The 15,756-nt window shown below is 58.3% G+C and overlaps 1 protein-coding gene across 6 annotated transcripts; it reads right to left on the bottom strand.

Moving 5' to 3' along the window:
- Positions 1-1,773: 1,773 nt before the first annotated feature.
- On the bottom strand, positions 1,774-15,558 carry RASGRP2 (RAS guanyl releasing protein 2). Of its 6 annotated transcripts, XM_037838104.1 has the most exons (17): positions 15,218-15,335; positions 13,310-13,452; positions 12,540-12,642; positions 11,963-12,025; positions 11,448-11,579; positions 10,501-10,651; positions 10,181-10,354; positions 9,823-9,939; positions 8,512-8,793; positions 7,705-7,782; positions 7,330-7,452; positions 6,853-6,968; positions 3,855-3,996; positions 3,572-3,608; positions 3,011-3,181; positions 2,082-2,146; positions 1,774-1,920 (listed from the first exon to the last, which is right to left on the bottom strand). In XM_037838104.1, exons 2-16 carry the CDS (start codon positions 13,380-13,382, stop codon positions 2,088-2,090), a joined length of 1,821 nt encoding a protein of 606 aa, XP_037694032.1. In that variant the 5' UTR covers positions 13,383-13,452; positions 15,218-15,335; the 3' UTR covers positions 1,774-1,920; positions 2,082-2,087. The 6 variants fall into 6 exon arrangements, with proteins under 6 accessions (XP_037694032.1, XP_037694029.1, XP_037694027.1 ...); XM_037838101.1 differs by lacking the exons at positions 1,774-1,920; positions 2,082-2,146; positions 15,218-15,335 and adding exons at positions 2,244-2,738; positions 15,407-15,558; XM_037838099.1 differs by lacking the exons at positions 1,774-1,920; positions 2,082-2,146 and adding an exon at positions 2,244-2,738.
- Positions 15,559-15,756: the final 198 nt, after the last annotated feature.

The following is a 15,756-nucleotide window of genomic DNA, read 5'->3' as shown; positions in this document are numbered from 1 at the left end:
TCCCTGGGCCACCTTTGCCCATCAAGGGCAGAAAAGGTCACCTGGAAGCTGCTGTACCTCCCCGCCCTCCCCATACCTACAGGGGTGTCTCCCCCCAAGGCTCAAGGCTCAGACTACCTGGGGCAGTTGGGACCCACTACTCGAGACAACCCCTCCCCAACACACACACCCCCAACGCAGACAGTCACGATGTGGTGAGGACACACCCCTCCCCCATGCACCTGGTCCAGCGGGGACACCCTGTGGAGGGGAAACGCAGCAGATAGAGCGTGCGTGTCCGTGCACACACATGCACACACCCACACACAATGTGAAGCTCACACACCAAATCCAGACAGGAGAAAAGAGAGTCACACGTCACACACTTGGGCGGGGCAGACACCCACCTGGGCACACACACACACAAATAGGGAAGGGGCCAGGCTGGGGCTGGGGCTTGGGGGGCGGGGAGGGGAGCCGGCCAGGCTGCAGGGATGGTGGCAGTGCGGGAGGCAACGGCGCAGGGAGCGAGCTGCTCTTCACAACACAATCGCCGTCTGTTGTTATAGCAACTCAGCCCCCAAATCGTGAAACGGATATTACAGCCTCAAGAGGGGGAGGAGGGGAGGGGGCTGAGGACAGAAGGAGGGGCAGAGCGGGGGACCCAAATGGGGGACAGGGCTGGGAAGCCCAACAGGGGCAGGGCTGCAACTGAGCTGTAACAAAGGCAACCCAAAATGAGAAACAGGCCAGGGGGATTGGGGTCTCAAGGTGAGAGATGGGCAGGGACTGGGGGAGCCCAAGGGGAGAAGGACTGGGGCATTCAAGGGGGGAAATGAAACCTTCCCCAGGCCCGATGATATTGGGGCTTTGCAGATTGGGGGTGCTTGGGCCTCTAGCTGGAGGGCAATCCCGCAGCTGCTGGTGGACACCCCCCAACTTGGGGGGTTGGGGAAGTAGCTCTCATTCTCAGGGTTGCTAGCTGAAGTCTCTTGAACCCAGGGACAGCTGGACCCAGCTTCAGAACCATCAGGAAACCCCTAGCCCACCCTCCCCACTTGGATCAGTCTTAGGAGGGGCCGCGATGACTCCCCAAACCTCTGTGCTGCAAGCTCTGGAGGGAAGACCTGGTTGGGAGAGGCAGCAGGAGGCTGAGCACAGGATCAATATGCATTTCCTCTGGAAGTCGCTGTCCTTCCGGCAGGCAAGGAGGCTGCAGGCCTGGGGAGTGCAGCCCCCACCCAGGGCCCTTCCCCCTGCAGCCAGCTCTTCGGGCTGCCCCCTCCCTCCCAGCCTCCCATGAGTCTCCACAGTGAGCTCAGCATTGCTGGAAGGGTCATAAGGAAGACCCTCCCCAACATAATAAGAGCCCACATGGCCCGGGCCCTTTGGGTTGAGTACCATTTTCCTGGTGTCGCACCCACCCCAGCTCTCTGGGGGGAGGCTCCACAGCAGGTCATGGGAGGACTCACCCTCTATTACAAATGTACTCTAGCATCCAATTTTAGACCCTCAAAATCCTGGATGCCTGAAGATCCTACACACAAATACACATACCCCATCCCCCAAGATGTTCCCAGGTTTTCTGGTTCTAAGGTTCTATTACTCCAGATTCCAGACACATCAGAGTCCAGACCTCCCAAGTTTCTCTGGCTATTAAATTCTAGATACCAAGATACCAGTCCCCTAGGATTAGAGCCCCCCAGGATTCTAGGTTCCGAGGGTCTGGGGTTAATTACACAGGCCTTTTTATTCCATCTGGAAAATACAAATATTCACAAGAGTCTGTACAACCTTAGGAACGACAGCCCTGGCCCTGCCGTCAGCCGCATGCCATCCCCACCCCAGCCCCAGCCCCCCCAGTGCCCAGCACTCCCAGGCTCCCTGCTCTGCTCCGAGCCTTTTCTCCAAGGCAGGTGTGAGTACTTGATCCAGTCACAGCTGGGAAGGAAAAAAAAAACAGAGGTCATAAGGAAGACCCTCCCCAACAAAATAAGAGTCCATGTGGCCCGGGCCCTTTGGGTTGAGTGCCATTTTCGTGGTGTCGCACCCACCCCAGCCCTCTGGGGGGAGGCTCCACAGCAGGTCATGGGAGGACTCACCCTCTTTTACAAGTGGATATCGAACACTCCATCCTCCACTGTCTGCACCTCCTCCTCTCTGATCTCTGCAGGGGATGGGGGGAGGTCACAGAACCAACCCTGGGTCTCCATGACCTCAGCCGCCCTACCCTCCCTCCCATCCACCCACGCCCCTCCTGAGGACACCCCACTCCATCCGGGAAACAAATCCATCCACCAAAAATCAATTCACTGAATGACCAAATGGCCCAATTTTTGAGGCTCCTTTTCTAAGTTTTCATTTTGCCGCAGCTTTTTCGCAGCCACAGACTTATCGGTGCAGTTTGCTTAAATGTCGATTTTGTGTGGATTTCAGATTTTAGACCCCAGCACTTCTGCAAGGCTCAATGCAAATGCTTTTTATCTTTTCTATTTTTGAGGACTTATGCCAACCCGAGCAGTTGTGGTCAACTGCCTTAGACCTCAGCTTAACGTGGTTGTTCAAACTGTTCTCGGCAAAATAATCATTTGGTGAATTGTCATTCAGCAAATTGACCTAAAACCACCAGAGACCCCAAGACAGCCACTGAGAGATTATCAGAGCAAGGACATTTGTCAGAGCGGCCTCCAAGAGCAGCCAGAAGGGAAATGCAGGCAAATGGCTCACATAACTCCTTCTCCAATCCTTTGTCGATCCCCCTAACAAAATAAGAGTCTGCCTGGAATCTTGAAGCCCCTTTTCATTTTACACATCCTTATAACTAAGAGGCTCTCTCCTCCTCAGCCCCAAAAGATAGAGGGCTCCCTGGCCATGTTGTGGCACCGTTACCTCTCCAATACTTCTTCATCACCCCACTAAGATAAGCGAACAACCCCTGGAATGCTTCCCTTCCTGGGTGGGTTAGTATCTCATCACAACGGCCCTGTCTCTCTCCCTTCACCAGCCGGTTCAGAATGAGGCTCAGTCTTACCTGGAGGTCGAGAGCCTCGCCTGCCTGGGCGGGGCAGGGAGAAGCTGAAGGCGCGATGGTGGGTGTGTGTGGGTGAGGGTGCAGGCCCCTCCAGACTCACACTGTGCGCCCGGCGTCGGCACTCAACTGACAGGCGATCCTTGCACTGCTTGTGGCAGTTCACGCCACAGGCTGGGGGGAGGCAGATGGGGAGGTCTGGCAGGGGCCACTGGTCAGATCACCCTCTATCCCATTCTGCAAGCCTGCACCTCTCCCACATTTCTTTGGTCCTGAGCAGCTGCCCCATCAAAATAAGAGTCTTCTTCCAAAGTGATCTCTTCCCCCTACTGGCCCGTCTATACCCTCTCCGAAGTCCTTTGTTCCTGAGCAGCTGCCTCACCAAAATAAAAGTCCCATAAAGGACATCCCAGTCACATCAATCAGCATGCCTCCTCCACCCCCTCCAATATACTTCACTCCATGACGATTGCCCCACCAAAATAAGACTCTCCATCCACATGGCCACTCCCTACAAAAACCGTCCGGTTCCCTCAGCCCAGCCGCCCTGCCATTCCGGCTCACCTCGGCATTTGAGGCCTTGCTTGTAGATGCCCAGGATCTGAAAGAGAAGATGGGCAGTCCAGGGAGTAGGGACTGGGAAGTAATAACTCTGCCTCCACCTTCCTAAAGGGCGGGGACTGGGACTGACCCACTCTGGGGCCCTGGGGCCGGGCTCAGGGTCAACCGCCCAGCAGAGACAAGAAAAGCAGGTCGGGGCTGAGGCCAGGCCGCAGGCAGGTCTGGAGGTGGGCGGGGCGGGGCCAGGGCTGGGGGCGGGGCGGCGCAGGGCAGGGGCGGGGCTCACCAGGGTCTTGCAGTGGCGGCAGGCGACCGGCCGCAGTGAGCTGCTCTCCTGGAAGCTATGTACGAAGCCCATGCGGCCGCCCAGCACCGAGCTGGAGCGCAGAAAGTAGGAGACCATCTCCTCCCTACTGATGCAGCCGTCCCTGCGGGGGGGGGGGGGGGGAAGCAGGGAGCACCTCAGCTCGGCAGATGAAAGGACTTTACCGAACCCCTGATTTTGGATCCGGATACTGGGGTGGTGGGGGAAGCAAGTGCACTAGACTTGGGAGTTCGGCAGGTGTAACAGTTGTGTTGTCTTGGGCAAGTCACTTTCCCCCGTTTTCCTCCTTAAATAAAGGGGGGGGGAGTTAATAATTCCTGCCTGGCCTGTTTTACAGAGTTGGTGAGTAACTAAAAGGGGGCTGTGCAACCTCCTGTGAGAATATCAGCCTCTGTTTCCCAAAGCGTGTTCTGCGGAATACCTGTTGGGAACCCTGAGAATCAAGAGCTTTCTGATGAGCTCGGAAGGTTGGTTGGGAAAAGCTACACCTGCCTTGCTCGTGCGTCACACTGCAGGAAAGAGCCTGTACCTCAGAGATTCCCTCAGAACCTTTTTTCCACCTGTTAACATACTTCAAGGAAAGAGTGAGCCTGTGCTCTGGAGACAGGTAGGCCTCAGGGCCAGGCCAGCTTTACTGCTTCCTGACCATGGGCCCTGGGCTAGTTAATCTCCCCAGACTCTGGTTTCCTCATCTGTAAACCAGGAAAATGAAAGTTCTGTCACCCCCAGGGTTTGGGTGAGGCTTACATGAGATAATGCATGTAAAGCGTTTATGTGAGTGCCTCTACCCACCACAGGAGCTATTCTGGGCAGGGCTGGCCCTTGTTTGAAACTTCCACCTGTTGTATTTGGGGCTCCAGGTGGCCCTTCACGTCAGTGGGGCTTGGAACACTAACGTAAAAAATAAAATTATAAAAGTATCTGAAAAGATACAGGAGAATATTTTCATGATGTTGAGGGCAAATCTACCTGTAATACAAATCTGAGAAGCCATAAAGGAAAAGACTGACATGGTGAGCCCGCAAAAATTTTTAAATTTTTATATGGAAAAAGACAACATAAATGGCAGACTGGGAGGAAAGATTTGCAAATACATGCAACAGCAAAGGGTTAATATCCATTAACAGTCATTCTAAAAATCAATGCGGAAAAGACCAACCACCTGGTGGGATAATGAACAAAGAATATGAACAGGCAGTTAACAGGAGAAATATAAATGGCCAGTAAACACCTGGAAAGAGACCCTCCCTGCCCCCATGAATATTAGAGAAATGCAAATTTAACCAATTGGACTGGCAAAATGTTTAAGCTTATTATAGCATCCGGTGTTGGCAAGGAAGCTGGGAAGCGAGCACTCCGACATTGCTGGTACTGCCTGGGCCAAGGTCACTTTGGCAGGCTCTCACCTAACTTAGAATGTGCATATCTTTTGATCCAATTAGGCCACTCCTAGGAATTTCTCCTACAGAAACACGGTCCAAGGATAGTCATAGCAGCATGGAGTTTAAAAGTGAAAACCAGGAACAGTCTGCGGGTCCGTCAGCAGGAGAATGGTTAGGTAAGTGATGGCCCAGCCACACAGTGGACTCTGCAACTCATTCTAAAGGATGAGATGGTCCCGCGTGAATTGGTGTGGAAAGATGTCCACGATAAAGGGTTAATGGAAAACAAAACAGAAAAAGCAAGGCGTGCAGTTACATTAAGACAGTGATTTTAAAAACAAAACAAAACAAAACAAGACACTGCTACCAACACCTAGAAATGCTGGCTAAAAGACATCAACAATTGTTTTAAATGCACAAGTGAGTTTGCAAGAAAAATGGTTCCAGAAACAAAGAAGGAGCGTCAAGATGAGACAGTGAGCAGGGGCCTGGCACTGTGGCTGCTTTCGGAAGGGGTTACTGGGCTTCTTCTTGGTGAGCCAGGGGTGGGGTTTTGAGAACCAACCAGGGAGGTAGAAGTTTAGGTTAAAGGCCTTGAAGGTCTCAAAGAGCTGCACCCCCAGCGGAAAGGGTGGTCTACAAAAAACCCACCTGCCGACACGGGCGCCTTGGACTGGGCTCAGAAAAACAAAGCAACTACAGCAAAAAGCTACAAATTGGATTTATACCATAATCCTGTTTGTCCATGAAACGGACACCAAACCAACCAAACCAACAAAATCTCTATCAATTTGCACACGCACAGGGGGAAAAAAAAAGACTGGAAGGCTACACAACACAAGCACTAGCACTTTAGCTGTGCTGACAGTGGTATTCTGTGCCCGTGGGAAAACAAGAAAGGAACTTCCAGTTCTTACTTTATATGCCTTGCTCACTATGAATTTATTTTACTACCTGGTTTTCTTTTTACGATGAATTTTTGTAATTTGGGAAAAATTAAAACAAACAAACAAACAAAAAACTTTTGAAATACCAGTAACATTAAAAAAAAATCCACCTGGGATGGATTGTGATTTTGACCAGGATTTTGTTCTCCGCCAAATCAGGGGCATGGGCTTGGTTGCAGGGCCGTGTTGAACCTACTTCAGTGCTGTTTGTCCAAATTGTCAGCATATGAATTGTTAATAAGCAAGTGGGTGATACTAATTCCAGGCCCTTCTTATCTGTTCGTTAAAACGGGATACCCAGGAGCCCCACTGGCCCACGCTTTTTTGCAACTGTTGAGTTCCACAAAGAAAACAGCTTTTTTTGTGGCACTAGTCCCTAGGTCCCAGTCTTTGCAAGGTTCAAGCTGAGACCCTATCTGTGTGAATGAATGAGGTGACACCGTACCTCCACAGATGTCAGCCCCCCACCAAAATAAGAGGCCCTCTCCGCATTGGCAGCTTCCGGGGCCAAGATTGCTGGTTCAATGGCCTCATTTTGCACATGAAGAAACTGAAGCCTGAAGGGGAAGTGAGCTGGGCTGCCTTCCCTCTCCCCCAGTCCCGGTCCCCCAGCCCCCCAGGCTTCCTCACTGGTTCTGGTCAAGGTCCCCAAAAGCGATGAGGTAAGGGAAGTTCCCACGGATGATCTGGAATTCTTCTTGTGAGATGTGGCCATCCCCGTCGACATCAAAGTTCCGGAACACAGACTGGGGGACACACAGGGACAGGAATGGGGGAGAAGACGAGGAGCATCAGGCCCTGCCCCTTCTCACATTCCCAGTCCACATGAAGGGGGTCTCAGAGATGTGGGAAGCTGTCTGTCTCCCCAACCAGCCCCCTTTTCCGTTACCCCCCCCCCCCAACCCCACCCATTGGCATCTCAGCCCCCTTCAGCTCACCAGCTACGCCTCGTTCCTTAGGGACACAGCACTGGCCCTTGAATGTGGTACTCGTGGCTAGCCCCAAAGCAGTGCTCTGGCAAACGCTGCCTTTACTGATCCCGATTTCTGCCAGCTCCCTTCTCCCATCACCCCTCAGGCTCCAGAACCGGCCACCAAAGACTCTCACCTCCACCATCTTTTCGATGTGCTCCACCATGACGGCCTGGTCCAGCTTGGGTTTGGCGGCGGAGGTCCACTCCTCCAGCACTGGGGGCCGGGGAGGTGCGGTACAGCTTGTGGGGCTGGTTGGCTGTGGGAATGGTCAGGCCTGGGGTGAGGGCCAGTGTGGAGGGGGCCCTGGGAACAGAGAGAGGAACCCCTGGGGGAGAAGGGAGGCTGCTCAAGTTTACTGCCCCCCACCCCACCCCAGGCCTCAGAGTCCCCATCTGTCCAATAAGCAGGGTGACATCACTTCTTAGAACTCTTCCTGTCCTTTCATCTGGGATTCTCGGGTGTGTCTGAGGATGGTGCAGGATGGGGAAGCGGGATATCCCCCCCTCACCGAGGACTTGGAACGTGGCTCCCGCTGCAGAGACAGCTGGTACAGCTCATCCTCTGTCTGATACTGATCCAGTGACACCTGGGACACACGGGGCTGATCTCAACCTCCTGGCACCACTGCTCATAGGCACCCACTACCCAGAGCTTAGAGCCACAGCTCTGCTCGGAGACCACAGCTCAGCTCACACCCCAGCACCCGCAAGCCAGCTAGCACCACAGCTGGGCCCCAGACGTAGAACACAACCCACCGCCAAGATCTCAGATAAGAATCCAAAGCCAGAATCCAGCCTAGAGCTCTGAAATTCAACCCAACCTAGAACCCAAGTCATCACCCAGAATGCAGCTCAGGGGTCTCAAAGCCACTAAGAACTCACTCCAAATCTTAAAACCTAAGTCTCAGTCCAATGCCTAGAACCTTGTCCAGATCTAGAGTAGAACCCAACTCCCACCCTAGACCTCCAAATAGAATCTGAGGCCAAGCCCAGAACCTGACTCAGAGTCCAGAATCTCAGAGCCAAGGGCCATTTCTAGAAGCCTGGTACCTAGAATCTAGATCATGGCCCTAAACCTTGAATACAACCCACTGCCAGGAGCTCAGCCCAGAACCCAGCCCAAAATCTACATGACCACCTAGAAGTCAGACCTCAGTCAATGGCCCCACCCAGATCCTAGAACCCACCTCGGAGTTCACCCCAAGCCCTAGGACCCAGGCTAGATCACCCCATTGGGTTCTCTAAGCCCAGACCCTCGGGTAACCCGGGACCAGGTGCAGCTGTAAAGCCCGGGTGCCCGGTCCCCGGGCCCTCACCGTGAGCAGGCTCAGAAGGTCGGGGTTGGCTTGCACTGGTGGCCGCAGGCTGGTCACCATGGCCAGTTCCTCCAGGATGCTGAAGAGCTGCTTCATCTTGGCGCCATTGAGCTGGGTCCGGGCAGGGTCCAGCCAGTCGGGCAGTGCCAGCTGCAGGGCCACTAGATCCTTGAGGTGCACACCCAAGATGGGGAAGCGGAAGCCCACGCAGGCTGCCAGCCGGCGCCGGTAGTTGCCGTAGTTGCCCGTGGCCGTCACTAGTTCAGTCAGACTTTCCCAGAGCTGGGCGGGCAGCAGGCAGAGAAGTTCATACAGGGAGGTGTGTGCACACAGGCCACTAGCGCAACCATCCCCTCTCCCCCAGCCCCAGAAATGTGGGAGAGATCGAGAAGCCAGGGTCAGGCAGGGGTAAAGGTCAAGATTATCCCCTACTGCCCCCAACACCAGCTCTTAGAGGTCAAAATTCATAGGTCATGGGTCCAAATGCCACACTTCTACGCCAGGCCTGGGTACACATTTTCCTCGACATTTAACAGAAGAAGAAACTGAGGTTCAGGGAGGCCCAGTAGCACAAGACAATGAGCTAGAAGAAAGTTCTTGGCCGCATTGTTTGTTTTAGCAAAATCTGGACAATGCCCCACATGTTCAACAGGAAAGATACATAAATTGGGGTACAGACTTACAATGAAATGGCAACAAAACAAAATGCAAGAGTCTCACAACTAATGGGAATGAGAAAAGCAAGAAATAAAGTAACACATATGACATGACTCCTTTTTATAGAAAGCTCGAAAACAGGCCACAAGAAAAGCCCATGTATTTTTGGGATGCACACAGGTGGTAAAACTAAAAAAAAATGCAAGGTCAGTGGCATCAGCAGAGCCCCAGGAGTGGTTACATCGGGTGGGGGGAATGGGGGAGCTTTGTGCTAAGGGGCTGGAGGCTTCTGGGGGCTGGCAGGTTTCTATTTCCTGACCTGGGTGATGGTAACACTGGCCTTTCTTTCTAATTTTTCTTGAAACTATGCATATGTTTTATATACTCTTATGTGTATTCTATCACTCAGTACACTCAAAAATAAAGGGAGGAGAAGAAGAAAGCACAAACTTTGGAGTCAGGCAGACTTGGCGAGTCCCCACTTGGCCACTTTCATTGTGCGACCTGGGGAAAGCATCCTTTGACCTCTGCAAGCCTCAGTTTCCTCATCTGTCAAATGAAGGTGGGAGGGCCCGGCCCCCAGCACCGAAATGCTGGGCCCAGGGCTTGAAAGGCCTGCTCCCCCAGCCCCCCCTGCACCCCACTCCCGGGCACCTTGATGGTCTCAGGGCTAACGTGGCTGTAAGTTTCCTTGAGGCGGCAGACGGAGCTGTGGCTCAGGCCGCCGACCACCGCCATCAGCGTGTTGAAGTTCTGCAGCTGCAGCAGCTTCTGGGTTGGGGAGGGGGCAAATGGGGAGGGAGAAGGGGAGGCAGGTGTCACTGGATGGGCCCAGAAGTTAGCCCAGTCTTTCTGGAGAGGAGACTGAGGGTGAGTGGGAAGGAGGGACTCAGTCCAACCTTGTCGGGGGTGCCCCTGGAGTCAGCAGGCAGGGGTGGGCGTGGGGGGAGCTGGGCTCACCCATGACTGGCTACTGGGGACGTTGGGGTGTGGCAGGGGAGGGGGGCAGCACCTCTGCCACATTGACGAAGTGCGTGATGACCAGGGCCCGCTGAGGGGCTGTGGGCTTGCTGAGAACCATGAGCTGCACCCACTGCGACACACTGTTGAAGAGGGAGATGAAACGCTCCAGGACCGGGTTATCCACGGTGCAGCCATGAGTCACGAAACTGTGATAGTCCTGGAACTGGGGGCAGGAGCGTCCTCAGCACCCTGTCCCACGCCGGTGGCCACTCCTCTCCCTCCCCCAGCCCACCCTGGGGCCTGGCCTACCCTGGGGACCCACTCCCCAGACCACAGCCAACCCCCGATCGCAAGGTTCCAGGGCCACACCAGGATCTTGCAGAAGGAACGGTACTCCAGGTAGGTGAGATGCTCCGCTAGCTCCATGGGCTCCAGGTGGTCAAACAACAGAGACATCTTCCGCTTTTTCTGTCCCACAGGGTTCCGCTGGGTCACCTGCCGCTTCCATTTGTAGGTGGGGCTGGGGGTGGGTGGGCAGGGGAAGTGAGCCCTTTGCTGGGGCACCCCCATCCCTCGTGGCCCCACACTCACACCGACATGCCCCCGCCAGAGCGCTTGCCTACACGATGCGCAGCTGGCTGTCCTTGGCACCCAGGCCCCCACTCCCAGCCACGCGTCCTATCTCCCCCTTGAGATGCACACCACACATTTATGGACAACGTACTCTGTGCCAGGCACCGTGCTAGACGCTGGGGATACAGAGATGAGCAAGACACGGTTCCTGCCCTCGAGGAGCTCACAGTCTACTGGGGGAGACAGACACAGAAACAAACAATCACAAAACAGCGCGCCACGGGGACGGAGCTCTTTGCTGCAGGTGTCTGCACAAAGTGCCATGGGACAACCGAGGCAGGAACAACACACTCCACCCCGAAGAGCCCCGAGCCCGCGGAGCCCACAGAGACTTCACACTTGCACTGAGTCATGAGAAGATGGAGAAGGAGGCGAGGGGAACAGATGAATGGAGCGCCATTGTGGGGGTCAGAGACGGGGAAGCAGACCCCCATGGCTGTGTCACGAGGTGCATGGGATGGTGGGGTGTGGGAGATGAGACAGGAAAGCCAAGCCGACCAGAGGCTGTGAAGGGCTTTGACTGCCCAGCTGAGGCATTTTGAAGGCAATAGGGAGCCATGGAAGACTTTTAAGCAAGAGAGTGACATGATCCTCATCCATTCAATTCAACAAACATTTATTAAGCCCAGATGGTGGAGGACCCCAGAGCCTGCCCTCCAGCCCTCCACACTCCCCCCACGCACACGCTCTCGATGTCGATGAGGCTGCTGTGCCGCCGGTTCCCCTCTTGGTCCAGCAGTGCCTTCAGCTCCTTGATCTGCTCAGCCAGCTCCGGGTTCAAGTCAAACTCCGCTGGGAACGCTGAGATCCAGTACCTGGAGGGTGGCAGAATCACCCAGGGCAGCCCTTCCCACACCTTCCCCAAGTGACCTGCCCGAGGGGCTAACTGGGATAGTAGTAGTCCCCCAGAAAGGAGTGGGGAACCTGTCCTGCCTGAGATTGTGGTACCCCCCCACCCTGCAATGTCTTCCTCCAAAGTTATAGCAGCTCCTTGGGACACCTCCCCACAAGGGATAGATAAGAAAACCAGGGCAGGGCAAGCCGGTGCTGGCACAGCCCACCGTGGCCAGAGCAGGGATTCAAACCCACACGGCCCAACTTCCAGAACAGTGCTCCTTCCACTCCTTCAGGCCAATCAGAGGCTGAAGTCTGAGCAGGTAGCCCCAGGAGAGGACAGAGCCCCGGGAGAAAGCCTCACCTGACCAGGTGGCACGTTTTCACCTGCAGCGAGCTGGAGTTGTCCTTCCGAGATTGTTGGTAGGTGAAGGGGAGTTAAGGAAAGCAAGGATGCAGGCCAACGCCAGAAAGCGAGTTGGGGGTGGGGGTGGGGGTTCCGGAGGGAGCCTGAGGGCGGGGCCTGGGGCGGGGCGGGGCCGCGGCTCTGGAAAGGGGCGGATGCCGCCGGGCGAGGCCTGCGATTCGGTCCGCCGCGTGGGGGCGGGGCCTGACTTCTGGGATGCTGAGAGCTAGGCCCGGGTTTGGGAAGAGAGGCCAGAGGCGGGGCCTGGGCTGGGGGTAGGGGCGGGACCCAGACTCTAGAAGAATGAGGGCAAGGCCTGGGTTGGAGCGAGCCTCTGGGGGCGGGGCCTGAGTCATGAGGGGGCGGGGAGGGGTGGAGCCTAGACCCCAGAAGGCCGCTAGCGCAAAGCCCGAATTCTGGGATACTGGAGGCGCCTGCACTCCTGGGGCGACGCTCAGGCCCGGCCTGGGCTGGGCAGCCGGGCTCGCTCATGGATGCGGACCCCAGGGGCCGTGGCCAGGCCCGCGAAGGATATATTTGGAGCAGCTTGGCCGCCAGCTGAGAGGAGGGGATGTACCAGGGGTGCATCATAAGGAACATGCGCACCAGCTGCGGGTCCCGCACCTTCCCGGAGTCATCTAACTCCCGGGGGTCAAAGAGGAGAGGGCTGAGCCTTGTTCCCACAGCTCTGGTCCCCAAACCCTACCCCGCAGCCCACTCGGCGTCTGGCCCCTCTGGCCGCACACCTGACCCTGTCCACCTCTTGCTTTCCCAGAATCCCGCAACCAGGTGGCAGATTAGAAAGAAAAGGTGGGAGAGGGAGAGGGGAGGACCCAAGCGGCTGGGGAAGGGGAGCGTCTGAGCCGGGCCTAGGGTCAGTCCGGAGGGGAACCAGCTGGGGCGGAAGGAGTCTGGGTTCCCCCGGGTCAAGAATCCAGAGGTCGTTTCCTGAGTGCTGGGGGGAAGGGGCACCCCTTCGCCAGATAAAGCAGCCCGGATCGGCCGGAAACAGCTCCCAGGCCGGAGACGGCGAGTTCCTCCGGATTCCCCCAGGACACAGATAAGGTCCCTCATGTGTCAGAGGCTGGGGGCCCCGGGCCCTCCCTTCAGCGCTGGCTCGCGTAGGCTGGGGAATGAAACCCTGTATCTGTCTGAAGCGTGCGGATCCCGCTGCCCTGTGACGAGGAGGCTCTCGCCAGGGACTGCAGGGTGCGGAGCTGGGTGCGTCCGGCCCAGGGAGCTGCGCTGGGAGGCAGGAGCCGGGGTTTAGGCTCGGGGCTGGGTGTGTCCTCCCGTACCACTCACCGAAGGCTTCAATGCAGCCGCGGAGCAGCTCCTCCACTGTGCAGCCCTTGTCCAGGTCCAGGGTGCTTGCCATGGCCGCCGGCACGAGTGGGCTGGGCCCAAGCTGCGCTCCGGGAGCCTCCCGCGGGGCTTGCACCGGACCCCTGTCCCGGGAGAGGCAGAGCGCGAGTCTGCGGAGGCGCCGGCCGGGGGAGAGGCCCGCGGGGCAGGAACGGGGCGGGGCGGGCACGCCCCCTGCTGGGCAGGGGCGGAGTCATCGACCACGGCCACTCCCGGGGTTAACCGGTCCTGCCCGGGATGGTGCAACCGGCCAGTTGGGAAATGGACCCTCCGAGAGGCTTCCGGTCCTCGCTCCGAATCGCTGGAGGGCCGACGGGCTCCCCGGCGATGGGGCGAGCCAGGGATCCCAGCACCCCCGCAGGCCCTCTTCTCCTCGCGCCTTCTCCTCAGAGGCACCTGCAGCACCCCGCAGCTCGGCTCCGCGCCCCTCCCGCTTCCCTCCCTCCACAGCCTCCCTTCCCCCGCAGGGTTATTTTGGGAACCGGGAGCCTGAGGGGACCTTGGAGGAATTTCTCCTTGCTATGGGAGGGGGGAAGAGAGAACCCAGGCGTCCTGCCCCCGCATCGCCCCCTCCTGGGCGCCCGGGAAGGGGGAGGCGGGGCTGGGGCGGCCCCCCGGGGCCTGCCCTTAGGGAGGCGGGCTGGAGCGCAGAGAGGAACATTCCTGGGGCAGGCGGGGGGTGCCCGCTGCAGCCCCGGAGGCGTCAGCGGGAAGCCTGAGCCTGGGAACCGCGAGGTCCCTGGCCACCTCCTCCACGAAGCCCCAGGGGTCCCAACTCAGCCCTTCCATCGGCCCTCTTCCTCCCCAGCCTCGGTTCCGGACTCCCAGCCCCCACCGAGCACAGTCCAACTGTGAACGCACTCACAGGCCGGCCACGCCAGGGCACACAGAGTGGGGCGTCCTATAGGGGGCGCTAGTGCCGAGGGAGAGGTGAATTCGCGTATGACACCAGCTACTCCCCACTGAGTGGGTCCATGCAGGGCAGACACCCATTCCATATGCAAGTTATGGACCCGAGGAGGCCAGGGACCCACAGTGGGGTGCAAGACGCCCCCTCTCACACACCCAGGGCACAGGAACTGGCCTCCCATTCTCTGGCTCTCACTCACGATGGTCTCCACCCGCCGTGCACACCTGCGCGGAGGAACCCTCGGGCCACAGACCCAGCTCATCTACCTCAGAATGCAGACCCGTAGCAGGGGCCGGCTCCCTGACCTGCTGCTCACTGGAGCCAGGCCAGCCTCGGATCCCGCGGCCGCAGCGGCGCGACATCTGCACACGTGAGTCCACACTCAGCCAATGCATCCACACGCATGTACACTCTCCCACACACAGGCACACCCCCTGTGGGTGCGCGGACACGCCCATTCCGCCGCCCCCTTCCTCCGCGGTCCAGAGCCGTCGTGTCGCCCTCACCCCAGGCCCTGGCAGAACCTTGCCCAACGGAGAGGTCTCCAGCCCCCTCCACACACGCCCCCGGGTTGGGCAGGGGTGCTCCTCCACGGAGTTCTCGGGCAGACTTTTCCTAGGGGCTAGCCAGAGCCGCCCCCCTGGGCTCTGCTGCTTCCTCTGTGTGTGACCTTGAGAGTCACTTGGCCTCTCGGAGCCTCAATTTTCTCATCTGTCAAATGGGGGTTCCCGGGGGAAGACCCCGCTGAGACGAGGCTGGGAAGAAGTGGGTGCGCGGCGGAGGCCCCCGCTCTCTCGGCAGATCCGTTCTACCCACGACCCCGCCGCAGACACCCCGCCCACCCGCCGCCCCAAGCCCGCCTGCGCTGCTCCGGGGTGCCCCGAGAGACCCAGGCCTCCTCCGCCTCGCTTCCCGCCCGCGCTCGCTGGCTCACTCACTCTCGGGACCCGCAACCCGCGACCCGGAGCCCGCACCCGGTCGGGCAGACCTCAGTGCGCTCCCGCGCGCCGACCTCGCTGCGGCTGCGGCTCCCGCGCCCTCTCCGCGCCGCTGCCCCGCTCCTCACCGCCCCGCCCCCGCGCCGCGGCCGCCCCCTCCCCTTCCCGCCCCTGCGCTGGGCTCCGCACCGCCGGCTGCGCCTCCCACTCCGGGGACTCCCTCTCGCCCTGCACGCGGCGGTCCCTGCGGCAGCTTAACCCCTCCTCTGCCGCGCCGCCCGGGAGGCGAGGGCCGAGGTTGGGGGCCGCGCCACTGGCTGCGCCCAGGGTGGGCGAGCGGAGGTCGGGCCGCGCGCGCCGGGGCGGGGGTGGGGAGCGCTAAACCCAGAACCTCCTACCCCACCCCGGACGCCCCCAAGCCCCCCGCCCGGCTTGGGTGTCGGGCGGAGGAAGCGGGGAGGGGCAGGAAGCGGACTGCGGTGGGGAAGGGGCGCCCCGCCCAGCCCCCGGCCCGAGTTCCTGTTTTCGCGACAAACCGT

Source organism: Choloepus didactylus, chromosome 6, assembly GCF_015220235.1.
Source record: "Choloepus didactylus isolate mChoDid1 chromosome 6, mChoDid1.pri, whole genome shotgun sequence".
In the NCBI taxonomy this organism is placed as follows: domain Eukaryota; kingdom Metazoa; phylum Chordata; class Mammalia; order Pilosa; family Megalonychidae; genus Choloepus; species Choloepus didactylus.
This window is presented reverse-complemented; position numbering and strand designations above follow the sequence as displayed.

Coding starts and splice junctions, on each gene's coding strand:
- RASGRP2 (XM_037838101.1), bottom strand. CDS start 13,382: ATGGCAAGCACCCTGGACCTGGACAAGGGCTGCACAGTGGAGGAGCTG. Junction 7,453..7,704: donor AGCCACGTTCCAAGTCCTCG/GTGAGGGGGGGA, acceptor CCATTCCCACAG/CCAACCAGCCCCACAAGCTG. Junction 3,609..3,854: donor GCCGCCACTGCAAGACCCTG/GTGAGCCCCGCC, acceptor CTTCTCTTTCAG/ATCCTGGGCATCTACAAGCA.